This window comes from Colius striatus, chromosome 4 (genome assembly GCF_028858725.1).
Source record: "Colius striatus isolate bColStr4 chromosome 4, bColStr4.1.hap1, whole genome shotgun sequence".
NCBI lineage: Eukaryota > Metazoa > Chordata > Aves > Coliiformes > Coliidae > Colius > Colius striatus.
Genome location: NC_084762.1, coordinates 73,962,252 through 73,984,526, shown reverse-complemented (window position 1 = coordinate 73,984,526; position 22,275 = coordinate 73,962,252). Strand labels below are relative to the sequence as shown.

The 22,275-nt window shown below is 38.7% G+C and overlaps 1 protein-coding gene across 2 annotated transcripts in view; it reads right to left on the bottom strand.

Annotated features, from left to right (window-relative positions):
• Window positions 1-22,275, bottom strand: part of CPQ (carboxypeptidase Q) — a 173,617-nt gene that overhangs the window by 102,667 nt on the left and 48,675 nt on the right. For both annotated transcript variants that reach the window (XM_061995505.1, XM_061995503.1), the window contains exon 4: window positions 4,501-4,708. In XM_061995505.1, coding sequence (XP_061851489.1) covers window positions 4,501-4,708 — 208 coding nt within the window. The remainder of the gene's footprint in view (window positions 1-4,500; window positions 4,709-22,275) is intronic.

The window sequence follows — 22,275 nt, the reverse complement described above, 5'->3', positions numbered from 1 at the left end:
GTTCAGAGATCCAGATTAACTTTTGTTTCAATTCAAAACTTAAATTGAAATTTTGGCCTGTGGAAATGGTACCTTTCTGTTCCCCTGGATTTGTTCTGCATTTTGAAACACTTTCACATAAAAGGCATTGTAAGAGTTTGAGTCTGCAATGTATTTTATTGCCTAAATAGCTAGATGGTTCCTATTTTTACCAGAGTAACGCGGTGGAATGAGCATGGTGAAACACCCATTAAGGCTCCAAGAGGAACTCAGTATGAAAAAACTTAAAACATTCACTCGTTTTATTTTTCTGTTTCTTGGTTACATTTTCAAAGTGTATCCACTACCATTCACATTAACAGCAGCAGGGGGCTTGTAAATAAGTCTTTAACCCTGTGTTTCCAAAAATCGAGCTGCTCAGTGGAAGAATCCATTTCAGAAGATCCACGTCACTAATTAAAGAAACAGAGCAGAACAGTAAAGGGAAAATCAAGTACAGGCAAGTGTCTTTAAACATCTTTGAAGGTTACATTTGGACACTTCATAAAGTGAATTGAAATGTCAAATTTTTAAATCCAGCAAACATAATTCAGGAAACACAGCCTGTTGGCTGGGTAGAACATGGCTTAAAAATTCACATGACATAAAATTAAATTAACTGTACCCTAATTTAAAAGTTAAGGCATTGTCATTGACTTGGTAAATATGTGCTTCATGAAGTTAGACTCATAGGCGACGGTATGTAAACCAATCAAATATAAAGGTAGTTACATTTTTCCTACACAGTGATCAAGCTTCTGAAACCAGACATTCACACTAACAATGAGGATCTCTAGACATCACAAGCCAGGCCTAAAGAACTACTGTCTCAGAAAAGATAAAATCCTTTAAGAGCTATATCTGGGTTCATGGATAGATACAGTCCTTATTTTCCATTGAAATTAGAAAACAACAATGTTTAAAACAGAAATGGGGCTCAGCAGATTCACTATAACAGCAATTTCTAGTGCTACTGTAATTGAGGTTGCATCAACATTTTCACAATAAACCATGCTGCCAGAAAAGCCATTCCATGTTGTAAATTGACATAGAAGACTTCATACTAGGCACAAATCTTTCAGCACTGTGAATTTAGTTTGGATGATCTTTGGCAAAAAAGTTGGAAGAAAACAGTGGGAAGAAATGCCTTAGAATAGAAACCAACAATTTAGGATTAACAAGTATTCAAACAGAATTTGCAGATATTTTTGAGCATAGATGGCTTATTTCACCAACCTAATACACATACAGTCCTACTAATTGTAGCAATGATTTGCCCAAGAAAAATCATCTTTAAAAAAGTTAAACTGACATCCTGCACTCATTTTTAAAGCTGAGGAAAAACTCAGGCAAGCAATTTGATTTTCGGACAGCAGAACCTGGCTTATTTGCCTGATCAGGAAACCACTTGAAGATTATTAACAGAACAATATACAAACCCCAAAGCACAAATCATTATGACAATCTTAACTTAGTACTTAATTGAAACAATAGTTGTATTCGTTACAGTGTTAGGATGTCACTTCTACTTACACACATGCTTCTTTGTAAGTCTGTGCAGATGGTAAAGTGAGCTTTAAGCCAGGGAAACAAAAAGGAGGAAGTTAAATTGTACATAATTTAGTTCCATTTCCCTTTCTTAGAACACGGATTCTTAGTTTTCTAAAATATATCCAAGTATGTCAGAACTGAGCTTAGTGGTCCTGATGGGTTACATCTGAGACTACTGAGGGAGTTGGCTGATGTGATTTCTTAGCCACTCTCCATCATTTTCAAACAATCATGGAGGACAGGTGAGGTGCCTGAGGACTGGAGAAAGGCCAAAGTCACACCAGTCTTCAAAAAGGGCAGGAAGGATGACCCAGGAAACTACAGGCTGGTCAGCCTCACCTCCATCCCTGGAAAGGTGATGGAACGACTCATCCTGAATGTAGTCACTAAATATATGAAGGAAAAGATGGTTATCAGGGTGAGTCAACATAGACTCACCAAGGGGAGTAACTACCAAGGGCTGGGTAGATCAATGGGGAAGGATCTAGTTGGAGGCCTGCATCTAGTGGAGTCCCTCCGGAGTCAGTGCTGGGATCGGTACTGTTCAATATATTCATTAATGACCTTGATGAGGGAACAGAGGGCACTGTCAGCAAGTTTGCTGATGATATTGAACTGGGAGGAGTGGCTGACACATGTCTGGCTGTGCTGCCATTCAATGAGACCTGGACAGGCTGGAGAGTTGGGCAGAGAGAAATCTAAGGAAATTCAACAAGGACAAGTGTAGAGTCTTGCATCCGGGAAAGAATAATTCCATGTACCAGTACAAGTTGGGGAATGAACTCAGAGAGTAGTGTAGGGGAAAGGGATCTAGTGGTGCTGGTGAACAGCAGGATGGCCATGAGCAAGCAATGTGTCCTCATGGCCAAGAAGGCCAATTGCATCCTGGGTTGTATTAGAAGTGAGCAACTGGTCGAGAGAGGTTCTCTTCCCCCTCTGCTCTGCTCTTGTGAGACAATATTCCCATCTGGAATATTGTGTCCACTTCTGGGTCCCCCAATTCAAGAAGGACAGGGAGCTGCTGGAGGGAGTTCAACACAGGGCCACAAAGATGAAGGAAGTGAAGCGTCCCCTTTATGATGAAAGGCTGAGGGAGCTGGGGCTCTTTAGCTTGAAGAAGATTGAGGAGTGATTTCATTAAAGTTTACAAATATGTAATGGGTGGGTGTCAGGAGGATGGAGCCAGGCTCTTCTCAATGATGTCCAATGACAGAACAAGGGGCAAGGGGTACAAGCTGGAACATGAGAAGTTCCAAAGAAATATAATGAAGAATTTCTTCACTGTGAGGGTGATGGAGCACTGGAACAGGCTGCCCAGATGGGTTGTGGAGTCTCCTTCTCTGGACATTCAAAACCCACCTGGATGAGTTCCTGTGTGACCTACTCTAGGTGGTCCTGCTCTGGTAGGAGGGTTGGACTAGATGATCTCTCCAATCCTTAGGATTCTGTGATTTAGTGACAGATGAGGGGAGAGCAGTGGATGTCACAGAGTCACAGAATCTTAAGGGTTGGAAGGGACCTCAAAAGATCATCATCATTTTAAAGGTCTCCAGAGAAGGGGGCTCAACAATGCATCTGGGCAGCCTGTTCCAGTGCTCCCTTACTCTCACAGTGAAGAAATTCATCTACCTTGACTTCAGCAAGGCTTTTGACACTGTCTCTCATAACATCCTCATCAGAAAGCTCAGGTAGTGTGGATTGGATGAGTGGACAGTGAAGTACTGGTTGAATGACAGAGCTCAGAGGGTGGTGATCAATGGCACAGAATTGAGTTGGAGGCCTGTGGCCAGTGGAGTTCCACAGGGATTGGTTCTGGGGCCAGTCTTGTTCAACATCTTCATCAATGACCTGGATGAGGAGGCAGAGTGTACTCTCAATAAGTTCACTGATGACACCAAACTGGGAGGACTGGCTGATTCCCCAGAAGGCTGTGCTGCCATTCAGTGGGATCTTGTCTGTCTTGAGAGTTGGGCAGAGAGGACCCTCCTGAGGTTCAACAAGGACAAGTGCAGAGTCCTGCATCTGGGAAGGAACAACCCCATGCACCAGCACAGGCTGGGCGTCGATCTGCTGGAGAGCAGCTCTGCAGAGATAGACCTGGGAGTCCTGATTGACAATAAGCTAAATATGAGCCAGCAATGTGCCCTCATGGCCAAGAAGGCCAATGGCAACCTGAGATGCATCAAGAAGAGTGTGGCCAGCAGGTCAAGGGAGGTTCTTCTCCCCCTCTACTGTGCCCTGGTGAGGCCTCATCTGGAGTCCTGTGTCCAGTTCTGGGCTCCTCAGCACAAGAGGGACAGAACTTCTGGAGAGAGTCCAGCACAGGGCCACCAAGATGATCAGGGGTCTGGAACATCTTCCTTATGAGGAAAGGCTGTGGGAACTGGGGCTGTTTAGTCTGGAGAAGAAGAGACTGAGGGAGGATCTCATTAACATTTACAAATATCTAAATGGTGGGTGTCAGGAGATTGGGGCATCCCTTTTTTCTATTGTAGCTAGTGACAGGACAAGGGGTAATGGGATGAAGCTGGAACACAAAAACTTCCATTTAAACATTAAAAACCCTATTTTACTGTGAGGGTGATGGAGCCCTGGCACAGGCTGCCCAGGGAGGGTGTGGAGTCTCCTTCCTTGGAGGTCTTCAAGACCCACCTGAATGCATTTCTGTGTGACTTGGTCTAGGTGAACCTGATTTGGCAGGGCAGTTGGACTGGATAATCTCTAAAGGTCCCTTCCAATCCTACCATTCTATGATTCTATGAAACCTGCTACCTGAAAAGGCCTGAAAAGCAAAGATATCTGAAATACAGAAGAGTAGGTGAATAAGAACTACTTGTTCCAGGGATTTCTTAGGGAAGGCTGTTCTTTGGGTCTGTTTTTTTTGTATTTTTAAAGAACAAAATAAGTTTATTTTTGCATGTTCTCACTCACCTGCTCTGGGTACTTGCTTCCAACTATCTCTGCCACGGTGTTAAAGGAAGGAGAGTCTGGATAGGTCTTAGCCCCCATCTGCAGGTGCACAATGATCTTAGTGCCCCGTAAATACATTCGTGACATCATTTCAGCATCTTCCACAGAGATGCAAGCAGTAGGAATCTGGGGCACGTCAGGCTGGTAATTCTGCCATCCAGTATGTGGGCTGTGAAAAGAAAAATATAAATACAGTGTTAACAACTTAGTGTCATAAGTTATAATGATTATCATAGAATTATTTACAAGAATACTTTCCCTACCATTCACAGTAGACTCTCAAAAAGGATATATCTCCTCTTTTTAAATAAACTTTCTGATAAAATACATCAAGGGGTTTTATACTAATTAGATCATCTGACTGTTACCATTCTATATGTCTGGAAAATTATTGTGTGCCAACTCTAGTTGGGTCACTGCCATTCTTTGACACTACAATAGTAAATGCTCTGATATCACACTTCCTTCAGTGCTTTACCAGGAAGAAAATCAATGAAAAGCCAGTAAGTGAACAATTTGTAAAAAAAGATTTTTTTTCTCTGTGACAAGTAATTAAATTAAAATTCACAAATTCAGTGATTTCAGCATCAGACTAGAGATTTATTTTGAAGAACACTAATATGAAGGCCTTCAGGAAAAATAAGATGACCATTAAAAACCACACTTTCATTTCTTCTCAATAGACTCAAGGCTCCAACCACTATCTGTAGATGAAAGAGAACTAAAAAAAATATCAAAACCCAAAACCCAAACAATTAACTTTACATAAATAACACAAAGAAGAAGAAAAGTATGCACTTCAGTTTCTTATGCCTGAACAACTGAACAGTTTCTTATGCCTGAACAAAAAACTGAACAACTCAAAATAACAACAAAGTTCCTGTGACATTCACTGTGTAGTATAGATGAACTTCTCTCCTCTAAGAAAACTGCAGATGGTTTCATGACTATTTAAAGTAAACATTTCCCTTCCAAAGGCTCCTTTTGCCACTGCTGTTTGCAGAACTAACTGGAGTGGGAATTCCACATCTAACTTCACAGGATCACTACGAAGCAATGGACAAGTTCCTTAGCAAGTTTCTTTCTTTTTAATTTTTTTTTTAACGTTTGGCCATTATTTACATATTTCTCATTTTCTGGTGCTTCTATTGGGATCTTTGGATCCGACTTGCAGAAGTACTGAGCATTACAGCTGTAGCTGAAGTCAGTGCTTTAAAGTGAAGCTGTATATAAACCCAGATATGGTGAAAAAACATGTATGGGGGAGAAAAAGAGCATCAAGATCTAGATGTAGAACCAAATTTGCAATTACTTCCTACATTAAATCATTCGGTGCCTACTTGTAAAATGAGAACAAAGAAACTTCTGTGTTTCACAGACAGGGAAAAACAAAAAAAAAGGAATAAAAATACTTTTATTTCAAGAGGACAGACTCAATGAACACTTGAGAACCATTCTGATATCACAATAATGATCAAATATTGACTGGTATACAGTTACACATGCCAAATCCTAAAACAAGATTAGAATTGTGCATTGAAATATTAGGATCCTAATAATAACTGTGAATAAGCAGTTCTCTAGCACCAGCCATCCTCTGTAGTAAATCTGTAAGTTAAAATAATACATCTGCAACCTTTTATTTCAGGTCTACTTTGCAATTCTCACATTTCAGTCACTACTCCAGAGGTGTTTTCAAAACATATAAAATATTCAGTCATCTAGAGTTTTCTTCAATATTCTTATGAATATGTTATTTGTGTATTTGTCTATGTTACTAAATTCTGGCTTTATCATTGAAATGCCAGTGAATTAAGTTGACAAAGGAAATCTCTAAAGTTAAATTATATCTTTTCTTACATTATGTTATTCTTTTAAGAAGACTTAGAGTACAAGCTTTCAAAACATTACAGACATTCCTCACATTAGCTGTTACAGTTTTTATTACTCTTTATCTGTACATTATTAACAGAATTACAGAATGGTTGAGGTTGGTAGGGACATCTGGCCCAACCTCCCTGCTCAAGCAAGGCCACCCAGAGAGGGTTGCCCAGAACCATGTCCAACACATGAAAAATTTCACCTATGAGCCTACTTATGGCAGCAGACACATATTTTAATACATTGAAACACTTTTTTTTTTCTTTTTTTAAATTGAGGGGATTATTAAGTCTTCTCAACTGGAAAAATCCCTCTTAATTCCTGGAGACGTGCTGAGGAGAAGGGCAGAAATACACTTTGTAGCAATATAAAGTAAAATGCGAGACATTGTTCAGCTCTGTTTAGAAGACGAAATCCTTCTCAGCAAGAGCAAGTCATATTGTAATCAATAGTATAACCCACAAAGTAGATATGTATAAACATTTCTTTAAAAGCAAACATTAAAAATCAGTTACAAAATGTAGGTAGATCTGTTTATTATTGTTGATTGCAACAGCTTAGGAAATTATTGTTCTCTGTTGCTTACAGTTGCACCTCACACAAAGGCTGGTGCCCCTTCTCCCTCTAAGCTTTGCAAGTCGAGTGACCCATAACTCATCTTTGAAATTAAAGTTACTTACCCTGGTACTCATAATCTCTTATGCCACATAATCCTACCTGGGTGGGATAAACTCAAATAGACTTATATGTTCAGATCTTATCTATTTTTTCTATTCTGTTGTCCCTGAAAAAATAGACAGCCTCCTCCTCCTCCCAGCTTTTAAACTGTGACAATTTGCTGCACATGTGTAGTATTTCTTTGAGTGTTTGGAGGTATTTACAAATATTACAAATATCTAAGTGGTGGATGTCAGGAGGCTGAGGCATCACTTTTTTTCTTTGGTATCTCATGACAGGACAAGGGGTAATGGAAAAAAGTTGGAACACAAAAAGTTCCATTTAAACATAAGGAAAAAATATTTTACTGTTCAGGTGAGGAAGCCCTGGCACAGGCTGCCCAGGGAGGGTGTGGAGTCTCCTTCTCAAAACCCATCTGGATGCATTCCTGTGTGAACTGATCTAGGTGGACCTGCTTTAGCAGGGAAGTTGGACGGGATGATCTCTGGATGTCCCTTCCAACTCCTGCCATTCTGTGATACCCAAGCATATAAACCAGGAGACTTTCCAGAAAACATAAAATAAATGACATATTGAAGAAAAAGAGATGAAAATTTCATATATTAATGTTCAGAAAACCCCTACATTCCACAACTGAGCGGAAACAAACAGTTTCTGCTCATTTTAAATTAATCCATTCACCTGTATCTTCTGGCAAGATTATGTCTTAGTACTAACATGCCCTGTACACTGAACTAAAGTAATTCAAGTTTTATCACCACCTGTATTGATTTCACTCTCCTTGTTATTTCCCAGATGCTCAACAAAAGAAGCCCCTAAAATTGTATTTGTTTGTCCAATGTAAGTAGCAATTACATTTCTTTACTATGCTCAACCCCAATGCTCCAACACAACTGTAAATGAAGTTTCTGACAGCCTACTGAGATGCATGCATACTTACACAGCATGCATGTTTACACAGGTAAAGCCACCTGCCCAAATTAAGATATTTTGGCAGAGGTAGGCAGAGCCAGTAACTGTTCAGAGGATACTGGGAACCGAAGGGAATGGACAAGATGAACTCCCATAGAAAACATTTGTGGCAAACACTAAGCATCCTTGATTATACCTGATTAAAGTTTACATGCATGCAAAATATGCAATGTATTAAATATATCTACATAATAAATTGCTTCATAATGTGGCAAAGTGCACACAAAAATATTCTAAGTACATTAAGCCCATTTCAGGTAGAGACAATAAAACACTGGAAAGTCTGCTGACCATATGGCAAGAATTACCTAAACAAAATAGAAAAGAAATGAGTATGTGTGTAGTAGATGAAGAGGGAGAGAAACAGTCCTGAGTTTGGCTCAAATCCAGGTGAAGAGGATGTAATTCAAGAGAAAAAAGTTGTATGGGTGGGAGAGGAAGATTTTTTTTCCCACTAAGTCAGAACAAACATGACCCTGGGGCTATTCTTTCTGAAGAAAATGGATTTTACTTAAAAAAAAAAAAATCTGACTTTACCATCACCTGCCCTTTAAAAAAAAAAAAAAGTGTGGCATAAAACCAACTAGGGAGATCACAAAGCAACCTTGACTCAGACCAACATTCATCTTTGCAACACTGGTACCTACAGGTAACCAAGAAGTGTCTCTACTAACACCTGGGAGTGATGTCAGAGTCTGTTGCTTCAAATCCATACTCTCTCTGAAAATGCTGTCATGCAGCAAATCCTGAATGCATTTTGCAAAACCTGAAGGGTAACTAGGCCATTCGATATCAAACATACCCATACTTCAATACCATAGCTTGGTGTTTAGTAGAGATGAGGGGCTGGGTGGTTCTGTTATTATGGGGTTTTTTTAATTCATCAAAAGCACCTGTTCTGATTTTACAGCTACTGGATCACTTTATCTGGCTAGTTTAATCCCTTATAAATCTGTTAATAATAATAAAAACTCATCATCATTTGGTCTTGGCATTCCTGTTCAACAGCCAACAAGATTCTGATAAATAAAGTGGCTAAGTTTTGCTTTTGATAAACCCCTAGATTTCACATCTTGTAAAGTCTCTAAGAAAAGTATCACAGTATGAATAGCAAAGCAGAGAAAAGGTTCCAAAAAATAAAGCACTTTCTCACTTAGAAGTGCTCATCAAGTGATCGGTTAGAAACAAATGTGGCTTCCATCTTACTGAAAAGTGCAAAGGAAGGATAAAAAAGTCAAGAGGCAGCTAGTTGGTTTCTCTTCTCAGTTAAATATTCAAATGTGAAGAAATCAAAAGGTCTGGATAAAAAGATGTGCTGCTGGCATGAGGTCAGTTCTAACTCTTGTTACTGTGGTAGCTGACCTTGCATGCTTCATTCCTTTGTTCCTGGACTACCAACCCTTGTATCCAAGAACAGCTAAAATGCCCAAGGACAAATAAACTGTGAGAACCAGTGCCTTGGGCTAAACTGGATGCTCTGACAGAAAACAAATCTGAGGTTGAAGCCTCTGAAAAAGATAGCAATCTCCTAAGGGAAGAATCAAGCATGCCAACACAAGAACTCTAACATGACTGAAAGAAAAAACACAAAACAAAACCAAAAAACCATGATTATATGAAGTTTACAAGGATTCTGGGAACTACAGGCTTGTCAGTCTGACCTTGGTGCCAGGGAAGGTTATGGAGCAGATCAACCTGAGTGCCATCCTGAGGCACATACAGGACAACCAAGGGTTCAGGTCCAGCCAGCATAGCTTCGGGAAAGGCAGATCCTGTTGACCAACTTGATCTCCTTCTATGACAAGATGACCTACTTAGTGGATAAGGGAAAAGCTGTGGACGTGGTCCTCCTGGACTTTAGTAAAGTCTTTGACATAGTCTCCCACAACATCCTCCTGGCGAAACTGGCTGTTCATGGCTTGAACAAACCTACTCTGCACTGGGTGGAAAACTGGATGAATGGCCAGGCCCAGAGAGTCCCAGAGAAGAACTACAACTGTTCTGTTTAACATCTTTATCAATGATCTGGATGAGTGCACTCTCAGTAAATTTGCTGATGACACCAAGCTGGACAGGAGTGTAGATCTGCTTGAGGACAGGAAGACTCTTCAGAGGGACCTGGACAGGCTGGATTGATGTGCTGAGGCCAATTGTATGAGGTCTAACAAGACCCAGTCCTTGCTGGGTCCTGTACTCGGGCCACAACAACCCCAGACAACACTACAGGCTTCCCCAAGGAAAAAGACCTGGGAGCGTTAATCGACAGCCAGCTGAATGTGAGCCAGCAGTGTGCACAAGCGACCAAAAAAGCCAATGGCATCCTGGCTTCCATCAAGAATAGTGTGGCCAGCAGCACCAGGGAAGTGATTGCTCCCCTGTACTCAGCACTGGTGAGACCACACCTTGAATACTGTGTTCAGTTCTGGGCCACTCACTACAAGAAGGACATTGAGGTGCTGAACGGTATCCAGAGACAGGCAACAAAGCTGGTGAAGGGTCTGGAGAACAAGTCTGATGAGGAGTGAGGACGACCAAAACATGATTACATAAAAGCTTACAAAGATCTACTTCAACCATAATGTATACAAACATCCATTCTTCACACCAACCTCATCAAGCAATCTAGAGTTGGGAAATACAAAATAACGTTCTTAAGTATCCTTAGTTTACTCACTCATATAAACACATTGTGAGACTAATTACATACATGATCACCTCCTTTCTACAGGACTCATGCCATATCCACCGTACTAACCACATGTAAACTAAACATTTATCTGGTCAACTAGTTTGTTATTGACTTAAACCATAAAATGCATTCCTGCATGGAAATACGACTAGATTAATCACTAGCTATATTTATAGCAAGATCACAGCCTTAACTCTTGGTAATAAGTTCACAGCCTCTCCATACTTTGTTTCTGGTATTTCGCTTGTATAAGCTACATATTACAGGAAACCCCCTCAAATGCAAAGCTTTGCACTCAAAGAGTGATGGAATATCCTGTAGCAGAGCAGAAGGAAAACTGTACATCTTGATCTCACTCAGCTTAGCTGTCAAGAGCAGCTACTCATGAATGCCTCACTCCTATATCTTTCTCTTTGTCAAGAGCAGCATGGCAAGGGCTGAACTCTGTTCAAGAAAATTCCCTTTTCCAGCACCATAAAATCCTTACAAAACAAAACTTGTCCTTGTGCATACTCAGACTTTGTACATTCTTTCAAGTTTCTCACTGTCATCTGGATAGAGAGTTCAAGCTGTAACAGAACTAGTCAAAATGGCCAAAATATTGTTAATCTTCTCAGAAGAATCAGGTTTTTAAACTTAAAATCAAGACTATTTCCCATTTAAGTTCACTCAACAAGATAAAAAATAAATACATTCAGACTAACTTTGTGTCTCTGTCATAATTTGTCCCAAGTTTTTCATGCTTTGTTTGCTTCTTGTATCAGCTTTCTAGGATTTCATTTGTTGGTATACAGTAAGTTGAAATAATAGCAAGACTGACAAATTTGAAACAAAATGAATATGCTCCAAAAAATGTGAAGAAATTAAGCAGCAAATTTAAGATGTGGTACAAATATGGAATTAATAATATTGCAGTCTGTTACCAAGGATAGACTATTCAGAGTTTAGTTGTACAGTCTCTTCTAGATTACTTTGTACCAGCCTTTAGTTGATGTAGCATCTGCAAAAGTGTAATAAAGTGTAAGAGAGACTTCAGAAACTGTTGGCTTACCAAGGAAAATTCCCTTTGAAAAAAGGTACAGCATTACTCTTTACTTCTTTCTGCAGGGAGGTTGGACTAAATGATGTCTAAAGATCCTTTCTAATCCTACCATTCTATGATTCATGGACTCCATTTAAATCAACATTTAGAAAATGGTATCTGATTAATGCTAGGCACTCATTAAAATTAGATATTACCAAACAAGCAATTGATGTAATTACATATGTGCTAGGCTACTGAAGGCAACTAATGTGTATTTTTTGTGTTTCATTACAACATTTGGTACTACATGCATCAAGGGAGTTGTGATAACCATAGAAATCTTTAAAAAATAGCATAGATTAGATATAGTTTGTCAAACAAGAAGCAGGAAACAACTGTGAATGGTAAAATGATCAAATTAAGCAATTCCAATGAGTTCCACTCTGGGACTATCCAACTGCTGGGAAGGTAGAAAAGTCTGCACAGTCCTTTCCAAATGTCTGTAGGAAATGAAGACTTGCATTAGCTGCTCTTCAACTGAAAAAGAAACTTTCTGTATCTTACAGTCATGAGAATGACTCTCCAGCAGCTGACAATACCTTAAGGGATCCATTTAAGCAATACACCTGTTTGGCCGCCTCCTGCTCAGTATGAGCAATCAAGCTCCCTCCTCCTGTGTTTACATCCCTGCCTTGTGAAAACACAGCTGCCTGCTCCATGCTACCATAGGTATGTTAGCACAGGGCTCCTGAAGGGAACGCCAAAGTCAATCCTAATCGCCAGCAGCTGCAAGGCTTCTGGCTTTGTGAGGCTTCTTTTTATTTTTTTGTCAAACTTCTGGCTTCCCAGCATTGAGTAGAAGCCATATTTACATCTTCAGTGACTCTTCTACCACCAGAGACTACTGAGCACACAGTACAAATTGAAAGATTCTCACTGGAAGCAGATGTTTAATTTTATACCTACAGGAAGGATATAAATAAATCCAAACAAAAACCCCCAAAACAACAACAAAATATATTCTTTGTTTGGAAAGCCATGAATCAGACAAAGCAGCATCACAGGGCTAGCAGTACATAAGCAAACCAAATAACAACTAGCTGTCTAGAATACTGATCTGGCCTTCAAATCTTCTCCATGCAATGATGTTTGATATTATAGATAAGGAATTCTTAAATTTAAACTATCAAGCACAGAGAGGTGTGAAGAAGCATCAGAGCTTTCAGGGTAGGATCAAACATCATACCAGTGTTTCCGAGACTCTGCTTCATTGCTTGAGTAAATAGAGGGGAAGGTCAAGCTCTCCCATACACAGGCATATACCCTAAGTCACACCAGAAACTTGAGCCTCCTCTGGCATTGAATACAATATATTACAGCACAGTACGAGGAGGTTCCTCCTCCTTTTGAAAGGTGGTCATAGTAAAGAGTAACACACAGCTAATGTTTCCAGTAAGATGAAAGAAAAAGGTAGGGATGGAGGATACTGATCTTACCCACCATAAAACTTCTTACTTTTATTCAGCTGACCACAGAGGTAAATAGAGGGGAGTGAGGTCTGAAAGGAGGCAAAGGGAAGTTTAAAACTCACAGAGGAGAGTGTTGATGTAATTTTTCTTCTTCCCTTCCCTTCCCTTCCCTTCCCTTCCCTTCCCTTATCACACACCATGCAGAGCAGTACACACTTTTCACACTGTCTTCCATCAAAAATCTGAAATACAAATGTATCTTAAACTCAGTTTTATTTAGGAAAAGCTTTTCCCAACAAAACGTCATGGAGATACAATTTTAAAGCATAAAAAGTAAGACTTAATGGTCAACAGGAACACAAAGGCAGTCTAGGAAAAAAAAACAAGATATAGATGGGAAGGACAGGTCTCTGAAGACAATAGAATAGTATCTTAGCACCAAAGGCAACTATGTAGGTGGACACAAGGAGAAAACTAGTCATTAGAATAACTTGAGTATTATCACCATAGATGGCATGGAAGTAAATCCCAGGAAGAACATGGGGAAATCTAGTCATGTTTTCTGCTGCTTGTGAGTATAACCTTGTTTACACTGCAAATCTGTGGTAAATCTTCCATTAACTTCAGTAAAAGGGGGAAGAAACAAACAAACAAAAAAGAATCAGGTGAAAAAATAAAAAGTATGATAGCAAAAACAACACAGAGGGAGTATCACTTGTTTTTTCTCTCAGGTGAGATATTTTAATAGTGTTACATGAACGGAAATATTTTAACATAACCTAATCATTATATTTGCCTATCTAGTTCACATATCATACAACACTCATGTAACATAAATGCAATGGAAATGCTTCAGTGATAAGGATACTTTATCTAGTAGTCCATTACACTGATTTCTTAAACTCATCCTCTAATAAAATGGTATGGTTTTATTTTCAAAACTCAGGTAAGTCTTGCCAGTCTTTCCAAAGTTACAGATACACCCTGAATTATTTAGGTTCAAACTTGAAATCGTCTGTAAACAGAAGAGATCCTTTCAGGAAGAGAACTTAGTTTTAAAACTCATTCTAACATTATAATAAGTTTATTATAATATTATAATAACTCCTGAGAACTAGGATTGAGCAGTATGGCAAAATGTCATGCTAAGTGTTGAACATTCTTTCCTCAGCTGTGTTTGTTGACTGTGGCAGATTCTTCCAACAGCTTCATAACCTACATCAGATGAAATACAAAATGTCCCAATAGGTACATGTTTCCTCTGAACAGCTCCCTTCCTGGCAATTAAGTGTTGTGTCTGGGAAAAGAAAAATGTCAGGCTGAGAAAAAAATTAATCTTTCCAGTGCACACCATAGCTGGGAGAATGATTGAATCAGTTCTGGTGATCTCCCCGTGCTGCTGGTTTCTTTGGGAGCTTGCAGGAAGAATACCCGGTACACAGCAGCTGCCATGAGGAACAGAATGTAGGGGTTTCCTGAGAAAATAGTTAAGTCTCGAGAACTCAAGTAATTTTTGTTCCCTAAAAGGAAAAGAGAAATTGCTGTCAAATGGCAACACTTTCTAACGGTTTTGTTTGAAGTATCAAGCTGGTTGTGCTCTTCAATACTATATACTTCTATTACTTTGCTTCTTGTTTGAAGGTTTGTGCCTTTTGTATTTAATCTCGGAGATGTTTTCCCCATCATCGGCTGACGAGGAGAGAACAGATTATTTGCAATCCCACTCTCAGATTGTATGGATTTCTTTAATATCTAATAAAAAGTTCCTAGGAGGGTCTCTGCTGCAAGAGACACTGTTTCAAACAATACAATTTTCTTTCCTTTTTCAGTTGGTAGATCCATGTTGCTGAGGAAAATGTTGTTGGAAGAAGGTTGCAGGCTGGAAGCTTTTATTGGAATGTACAAGAATGATCATGACTTTTACAGTCTGTAAATAAATATAAATACATAAATGCTTTCAGATCTTAACCAAGAGATATCGGCACACAGCCTGTCAGATCAGATGAATTGGGGTGGTGGAGAATGTGAACAGGATTTAGCGTCATGATGAGATTCCTGACTACCTGAATAGGGACAGCCATGGGAATGCCAGTTCTCTGAGCCTACCTCTGTAGATTGAGGAGAAGGCGGCTTTCAGGAAGGACCATGAGCTTCCCTGCTTCTTCCTCACCCATCTGACCTGAGGCTCATTCTTCTGCTCAGACAGCCTGCACTAAGAAGAGTCTGCAGTGAGTCACCAACACTCATAGACTTGTGCACACACCACAGCCTTGGAGCACAAGACACGGACACACTGAAGCCCACGTAGGACAACACTCCAAGACCCTAAGAGAGTAAAAAGTGGGAATTTTCTTCACAGTACTCAGATGCTAACTAGGAATGATTTCCCCCCCCCCGATGAACACTATGCAGGAAAGTTATCTTACTGATTGTTAGTAATTAGCATTAACACTGAAACCGTGTATACAACTTCACGAATAATACAAATAGAAAATCTGGTCTAAAACTGTATCTATTTAAAAAGAAGTATATCATATAATTTTAGAAGCAGAGCTGTGTTTTATAAGCTAATACATTCAGGTTGAACTAATTTGCAGCTGTCAAGTGGAAATATGTTTCTGTAAAATACTCTGTACTGCACTTTCGTGTAAGCATAGTGAAGTTACTTAAATTATTCTCTGGAAATGGCATTTGTTTCAATTGTAGCTTGTCTTTAAACAGATACTGAATTCTACAGAACAAATCTGAAGGTGTGCACGTTACCTATTACATAGTTTAAAGCACTTAAGTGCAGCCCAAATATCATTTGCAGATTGCAAAGCCTCTGTACACCCAGCTCTCAAAGCAGGCATCGTGTGGTTTCATCTACATGAAGGTAAGAGTACACTAACCTGCAGGTGAATTTGATTAATACCAGTCTTAACAAAACTGCTGGTTTAACAGAATAGTTCTTGGTTCACAACTTAATCACTGAACTGTTGACCTGCAATGAACAGTTGATGGTTGACATGATCCACAATACACTGCAAAATCACATGGTATCACTTCTTGCTGCTGGAGCTATGAAACTACTGAGTGGCCTGGCTACAAAAATGCTGATAAAACATCTTCTTGGAAAGTTATGATTTGTTAAACATTTGCAAGAGATTAACTAATTTAGGAGCATCCTTCTGAAGCCTCAACAGTCAGGCTGTCCAGCTCACAAGTTCTGCTCTCTGCTAACCTTGTGATGTCTTGAAAAACTGAGGAGTGTATTTGTGGTTAGAACTTCTCAGCCACAAATATACTTGGACTGAAAGCCCCTGCAAACCTCACAGATACTTTATCTAATGCCCAAGAATTACTCAGGCATATCAAACTTCCAAAACACTCAGGTCACTCCATTACGTTTTCTTTCATGAGATAGATGAACCTAAAGGTAACCACATCGTATTTTACATATCATCTGTTTATACAGATATACAGCCAATCATATCACAAGATGAGCTGACACTCATCTTGTGATTTTAAATAAAGCATTTTAAATAATTATTTTTAAAAATTTTGTGTTACAAGTATGACCAATCACACTAGTTGTTTCAATTTAGACACTTAAACTGAACGGGGGACACTCTCAGAGAAAATAAAGGCATTTTCTTTTTGTTTCTTACAAAACTTATATGGACAAGCGTTACCTGGAAGCTTTACAATCTTTGTCATCTTTTTGCATTTGTCTGGATTCTACCATCTTTTCACTAACTCTTAAGTCATTCCACTAAGTAACACTGAAATAGCAAAGGAATAAAAGATACTGCTCTATTTTGGAAAGAGTTAAAGGAATCTATCACTGATTGTTAATGAGAAGTACCATACAAAGAATTACATGACTAAAACCTAATTTTAGGCACTGAAAAACAGTTACACTTCTAAAATAATAAATTGCAGCTGCAATAATTATTCCAAATAGCTCTGCTAAAGTTTTCTCATGGGTATTCCTATTCATATTGTACTTCTAGCAAGATTGAAATGCTAATATTCTCTCAGACATGCAGCACACCATTACTGTTTTCCTAGATTGTCAGCATTATAAGCTAAGTAAAGGAAGATGGAAAAAATCCACATCGTTTTATGGAGTTACAGCCTTGGATAGTCTCTCAGATGAACCTGTCAGCCTAGGATTCTGAACTCCAGATGCTGGCTGCATTTGGAGAGTGTTGAATTCCTCCTCCAATCTCTTTGGGCTAGATCACAAACATATATGCCTCTAATACTTTTCTGGAGATACAGAGCATGCACTCAAGCTGCCTGGTCTTTTGACATTCTTTTTGTCTCTCCTATGTCCCCCCAGCAGCAACTGCAGCCTTTTCAAAACCTGAAAGTAGGATACTCAAAAAGTTATTGTTTCCTTCTTTGAAGGCAGCAGGAAGAGAAACTTAGAGGGAGATACAGACTGTCCTCAAAGAAGGATCCCACTCTACTTGCTGAAAAGGGGCAATATACAGATTACAGAAGGACAGCTAAAACGTCCCTTACATCTCACCTGTGAGCTCACTCTTTCCAAACTTCAGACTTTTGGCAAAATCGCATTTATGTCCCAGGACATGATTTCTAAAGTTCACGTTGTTCTTGATAATAAAGAGCTGTTGTTACTAGGAAACGGCTCTAACTTTTATGAAATTCTAGCTCCTTCATGCTCTTTCTAGCAGCCTCAACTCTCTCGCAGTGAGTTGTTACTGAACTGAAAATACAAATCCTTTGAAACACAGTCAAACAATTCTTTTTAAATATTTACATTTGAAAATACAATATATCAAGATCATGACCAATGTCATTCACCTCCTGCCAGAGCCTTCCCTCAGATCCCTGTTTGGTCAACCTGAAATCTCAATCCAGCAGAAGCTAAGAATCAAATCCACTACATTTCATGTCACAGTAAAAACACATGGTTATAGAATTGATCAGGAGTAGTCACCCATTGTTATGTAATAATGCAACCATTACTTGGCTTTGGCACAGGCAAATTATTGTACAATCTACTATTGACTTCACAGTTTAGAAGAGTCAATTTTTAATGTTGTCTTCTTTCCAGTAAACAATGTATGAGTGTTAAACTAAATTAAGATTTTAAAAAATATCACCACTGCTTGCAAACAGGGAAAGAGAGAAATTACCATGATTATCCAGATCTCATGGGGGCACAAGGCAGAGTGATGAATGGAACTTCAGAAGTCCTGGTTTTAGTTAATTCTCATGATTATTCTCCCTTGCTTGACAAAAGTATCTTTTGTTGTCCTATGCACAAATGTCTAGAATCAATATGGATTTTTCAGAGCAAAACAGTACAATAGTTTCAATATCTCCTGTTGAGGCATATTTTGTGTGCTTCACAGACACCAGCAAACTAATGTGATGAAATCCAAATAGAAATAACTAAATCAGAAACCATGTAGTTATTTTCTAAGTCTTATTCTTAGAATAAATGTTCTTGTTTTGTGATTGCAGCAGATTAAAAATCCGGGCATTGCAGTCAAAGCTCAACCCTGCTTGATAATAATGAACAAAAACATATCAAAGACAACACCTCTCTGTTTCATGGAGTATTAGCAATATTCATATTAGAAAGACAATGCAGAAGTCCTCAGCACAGTGAATAGAAAAGGAAGGTAACAGTGACACATTTTAGCTGAAGTCATAGACCCTAGGCACCTACTCAGCTAATGACATATGGGAACAATCCATAAATAACAAATCAAAGGTTAGATTTAAAAAGGAAATTTGGAAGAGAAAGTTACAGCTTTGGGTTTTTGTACCATTCTTCTAAATATAGAAACAAAATGAGTGAAAGCATAAGATGCCTGAAGGAGAGGACAACAGGCAAGCAATCAAAGCTGGCATCACTGGCAGAGCAGAGACAGGAGTTGGCACCTCTCATTTAATAAACCAGATGGAGAAGGATTTTCACCATTTAGCCCTACCCTGCAGGCAAGACCAAAGCACTAGTATTTGATTCAACAAGATGGACATGATAAGAGAGAGGCTCCTGTGACTGATTGGATTTGAAGGGGAAAACAAAGCTAGAGCAAAGGATTAAAGTAATTGAAATGTTACACTTATAAAGCACAAGACATTACTTCTACAGGGAAGAGCCCATTATTACTGTTGGCCATCAACATCAGGCTACATTTAGAAAACAACTCAGAACAACTGTTGAATAATTGGCTCTGACTTCCTAAAAAAACAAGTCAAAAGTTGTGTGCCATAAATAAGAGGTTTCATCATACAAACAGGTTTAGCTTATAATTCAATGCCTGACATACATCATAGGAGAGCTAACTCAGCCATCCTATGTGAAGACAAGATTTAATGAAATAACACAGAAATACCCTACCATATGGACAAGCCACAAGGAAGACTGTGGGAAGTGGAAAATCCAGCAATAACAAGAGGCCCCCTACCCCCTGAAAAACAATGCAAGTATTCTTGTAAAGAGAAAATATAATATCTTGGAGCAAGCCATACATGTTTGCTCACACATTTAAGCAAATAAGGCAAAACAAAATGAGGAATTAGCATTTCCAAATCCTCTGCATGTCTGGGGCATAAAAAAGAAAGATTATGTGACTAGGAGTAGTACATTAAATGTGTTTTCTACATGACACCTATATTTGTCTGTCTGTTTGGTTTCCATGATGTATGTAAAAGGTTATATATCAAAATAAAACGTTTTGTTGCAGGCATGTGACAGATTTTGAAGGACACAAATCAAGCCAGATTCCCTACATAAACTCATGTTCACTTCTGGAAATCAGCAGTAAACTTTGAAAAAAATACTTCAGATGTTTTACAACAGATACAACGTGTCATAAATAAAACTTTCACACATACAAGTTAAAACTGTTCTGAAGTGTGTAGATAATTTTTAGGAACATCATCCGATTAAGAAAAATACCAAATGGATTCTGAAATAGTATGTTCAGTAATACAGGGAGTAGAAACAATACTCAGTGGGAAGCACAAACTGGAAAAAACAATTATAAGATATGAAAACAACAAAATTAAGCAGGTGAATCTATACAGTAGATCTCTGTACAAGCTGTTTCATCATTGCCTGGACCAAAATAAAAGAGTAAATTACCGTATTACTTGAAATTAATGGAGTTGTTTCTCTGATACTTGGAGCAGAATCTTTACTCTCCTTTTTTGGTTTTTTGTTTTTTTTTTTTCATGAGAAAAGGAGAGCATTAGGTTAGGATATTCAAAACACCAATTCTGTACCATTCTGGCATAACAATTTCAGTACTGTTTACAGCTTCCAGTTGTCCAGAGGTATGTGCTCTGGAGATGAACAATCCAGATAAGGTCCTCAGTGCTGCACTTACACAGAAAAGCACAGAGAATGACAGAAAAACAAAATGACAGTTTACATATTGCTCAGATCTTATCAGCAGTGAAAATAATTAATTTCCACTACATTACTCAGACCTCTCTCAGTAATGTTTATCTGCATTTTCGTTGTCAGGTTTTTCTTCAATCAATACGTTTATAGTCGTCATATACTAGTGAGACACTTATCAGGGTAATCAAGAAAACTGAATACTGTGAGAACATTAAAACAGAACTGCAATTGATGGATCAAAACATTACATGTCAGATGGTTCTGAACTTCCTAACAGGGCTTTTGTAGGCACAGTAACTCAAGCAGATTTAGAAGGGGCTGGCAGAAACAAAGAAAGCCGGAGCTGGTTAGGGCAAAACAGGAAATCATAGAAAACTGCTAAAGTTCCTGGTGCTCAACCCATAGGAAACACAGCTGTAACTCCTTAAAGATCAGTACAAGAAAGCCAAGACTTGGCAGTTTTATACCCTCAGTATCTTTATATACATGAACCAGTAATGCAAAGACAGAGTAAAATTATTCCTTTAAATTTTAATAACTGTAGAATATTACCAAATCTAATCAGTGTATCCTCATGGTACCTGAGTAAGACCAGAGTTAACACATATTATTTGTAATTTGGGTGGCCATCTAGCCACCAACAAAATATATAAGTGAGTAATGTAAGGAGAGTAGGTAGGCCAGAAGGAAAAAAAACCACAACAAACCTTGAGTACTACATTGATAAACGTTTGCCATGGGAAGTTATTGGTGAGGAAGCAAGGATTTCAGAAGGACCATTATCTTCACAGCATCTTTCTGGATAACAAAATCTATTGATAAAGATTTTACCAGCCCTTTACTTGCCTCTAGCAAAGTTACAGGACGCTGCTTATATTATTAGATTCTGAATGGAAGAAATTCTTCTCAATTACATTAATATATTCCTGAACAGGAGTAGCCAAAACTAGGAGGAGGTAAAGAAAGCACTTGTTAGTCTCATGAGCATTTTACTGACTTCGTAAGAAAACAATTATGGCAGATGTAAGAAATTACTCTGAATTTCAGATGTCACATAGATCCATGTTTAGTAGGAAAAAAAAAAAAAAACAGCAAAGAAAGTCATGTAGTAAAAAAAAAATAGGAAAAAAGTTTGGCAAAAGCCAAAGAAAGATAGGGATTTCAGAAACATCATCTACAGATTTCTCACTATGATGAAGTTACCTGAAGTTTGCCTCTTAATCACTGCTCAAATATCAAGAACTCACTGTATGTTATGATCATTTCCTAAAGCACAGGCTCCATCTCTTCCAAGGATGTGTAAGTTCTCTGCTGACAGCTAGGATTTGCTTGAGAGTGAGCACAAAGACTGTGCTGCAGAATGTAGTCTGGCATGTTGGCCTTCAGGGAACATAGGAAGCAAAGTAAAAATTAATGAATTGTCAGTCGACAACATATACAGACATCCTGGAGGGAAAATCCCAAAGTGCAGGGCAAGAAAATAAATCCCACAGCACACTACCAATTCATATCTCTAAGGGTAGCAAGACAACATTCATAGCACTATGAAACATAACTAGAATCTTCCATGAGTACACCAGAGACCGATAAAACATGGTCTGCTCTTATTTGCTCTTGTTACACTTGTCTCCTGTTCCTTTAGTAGAGC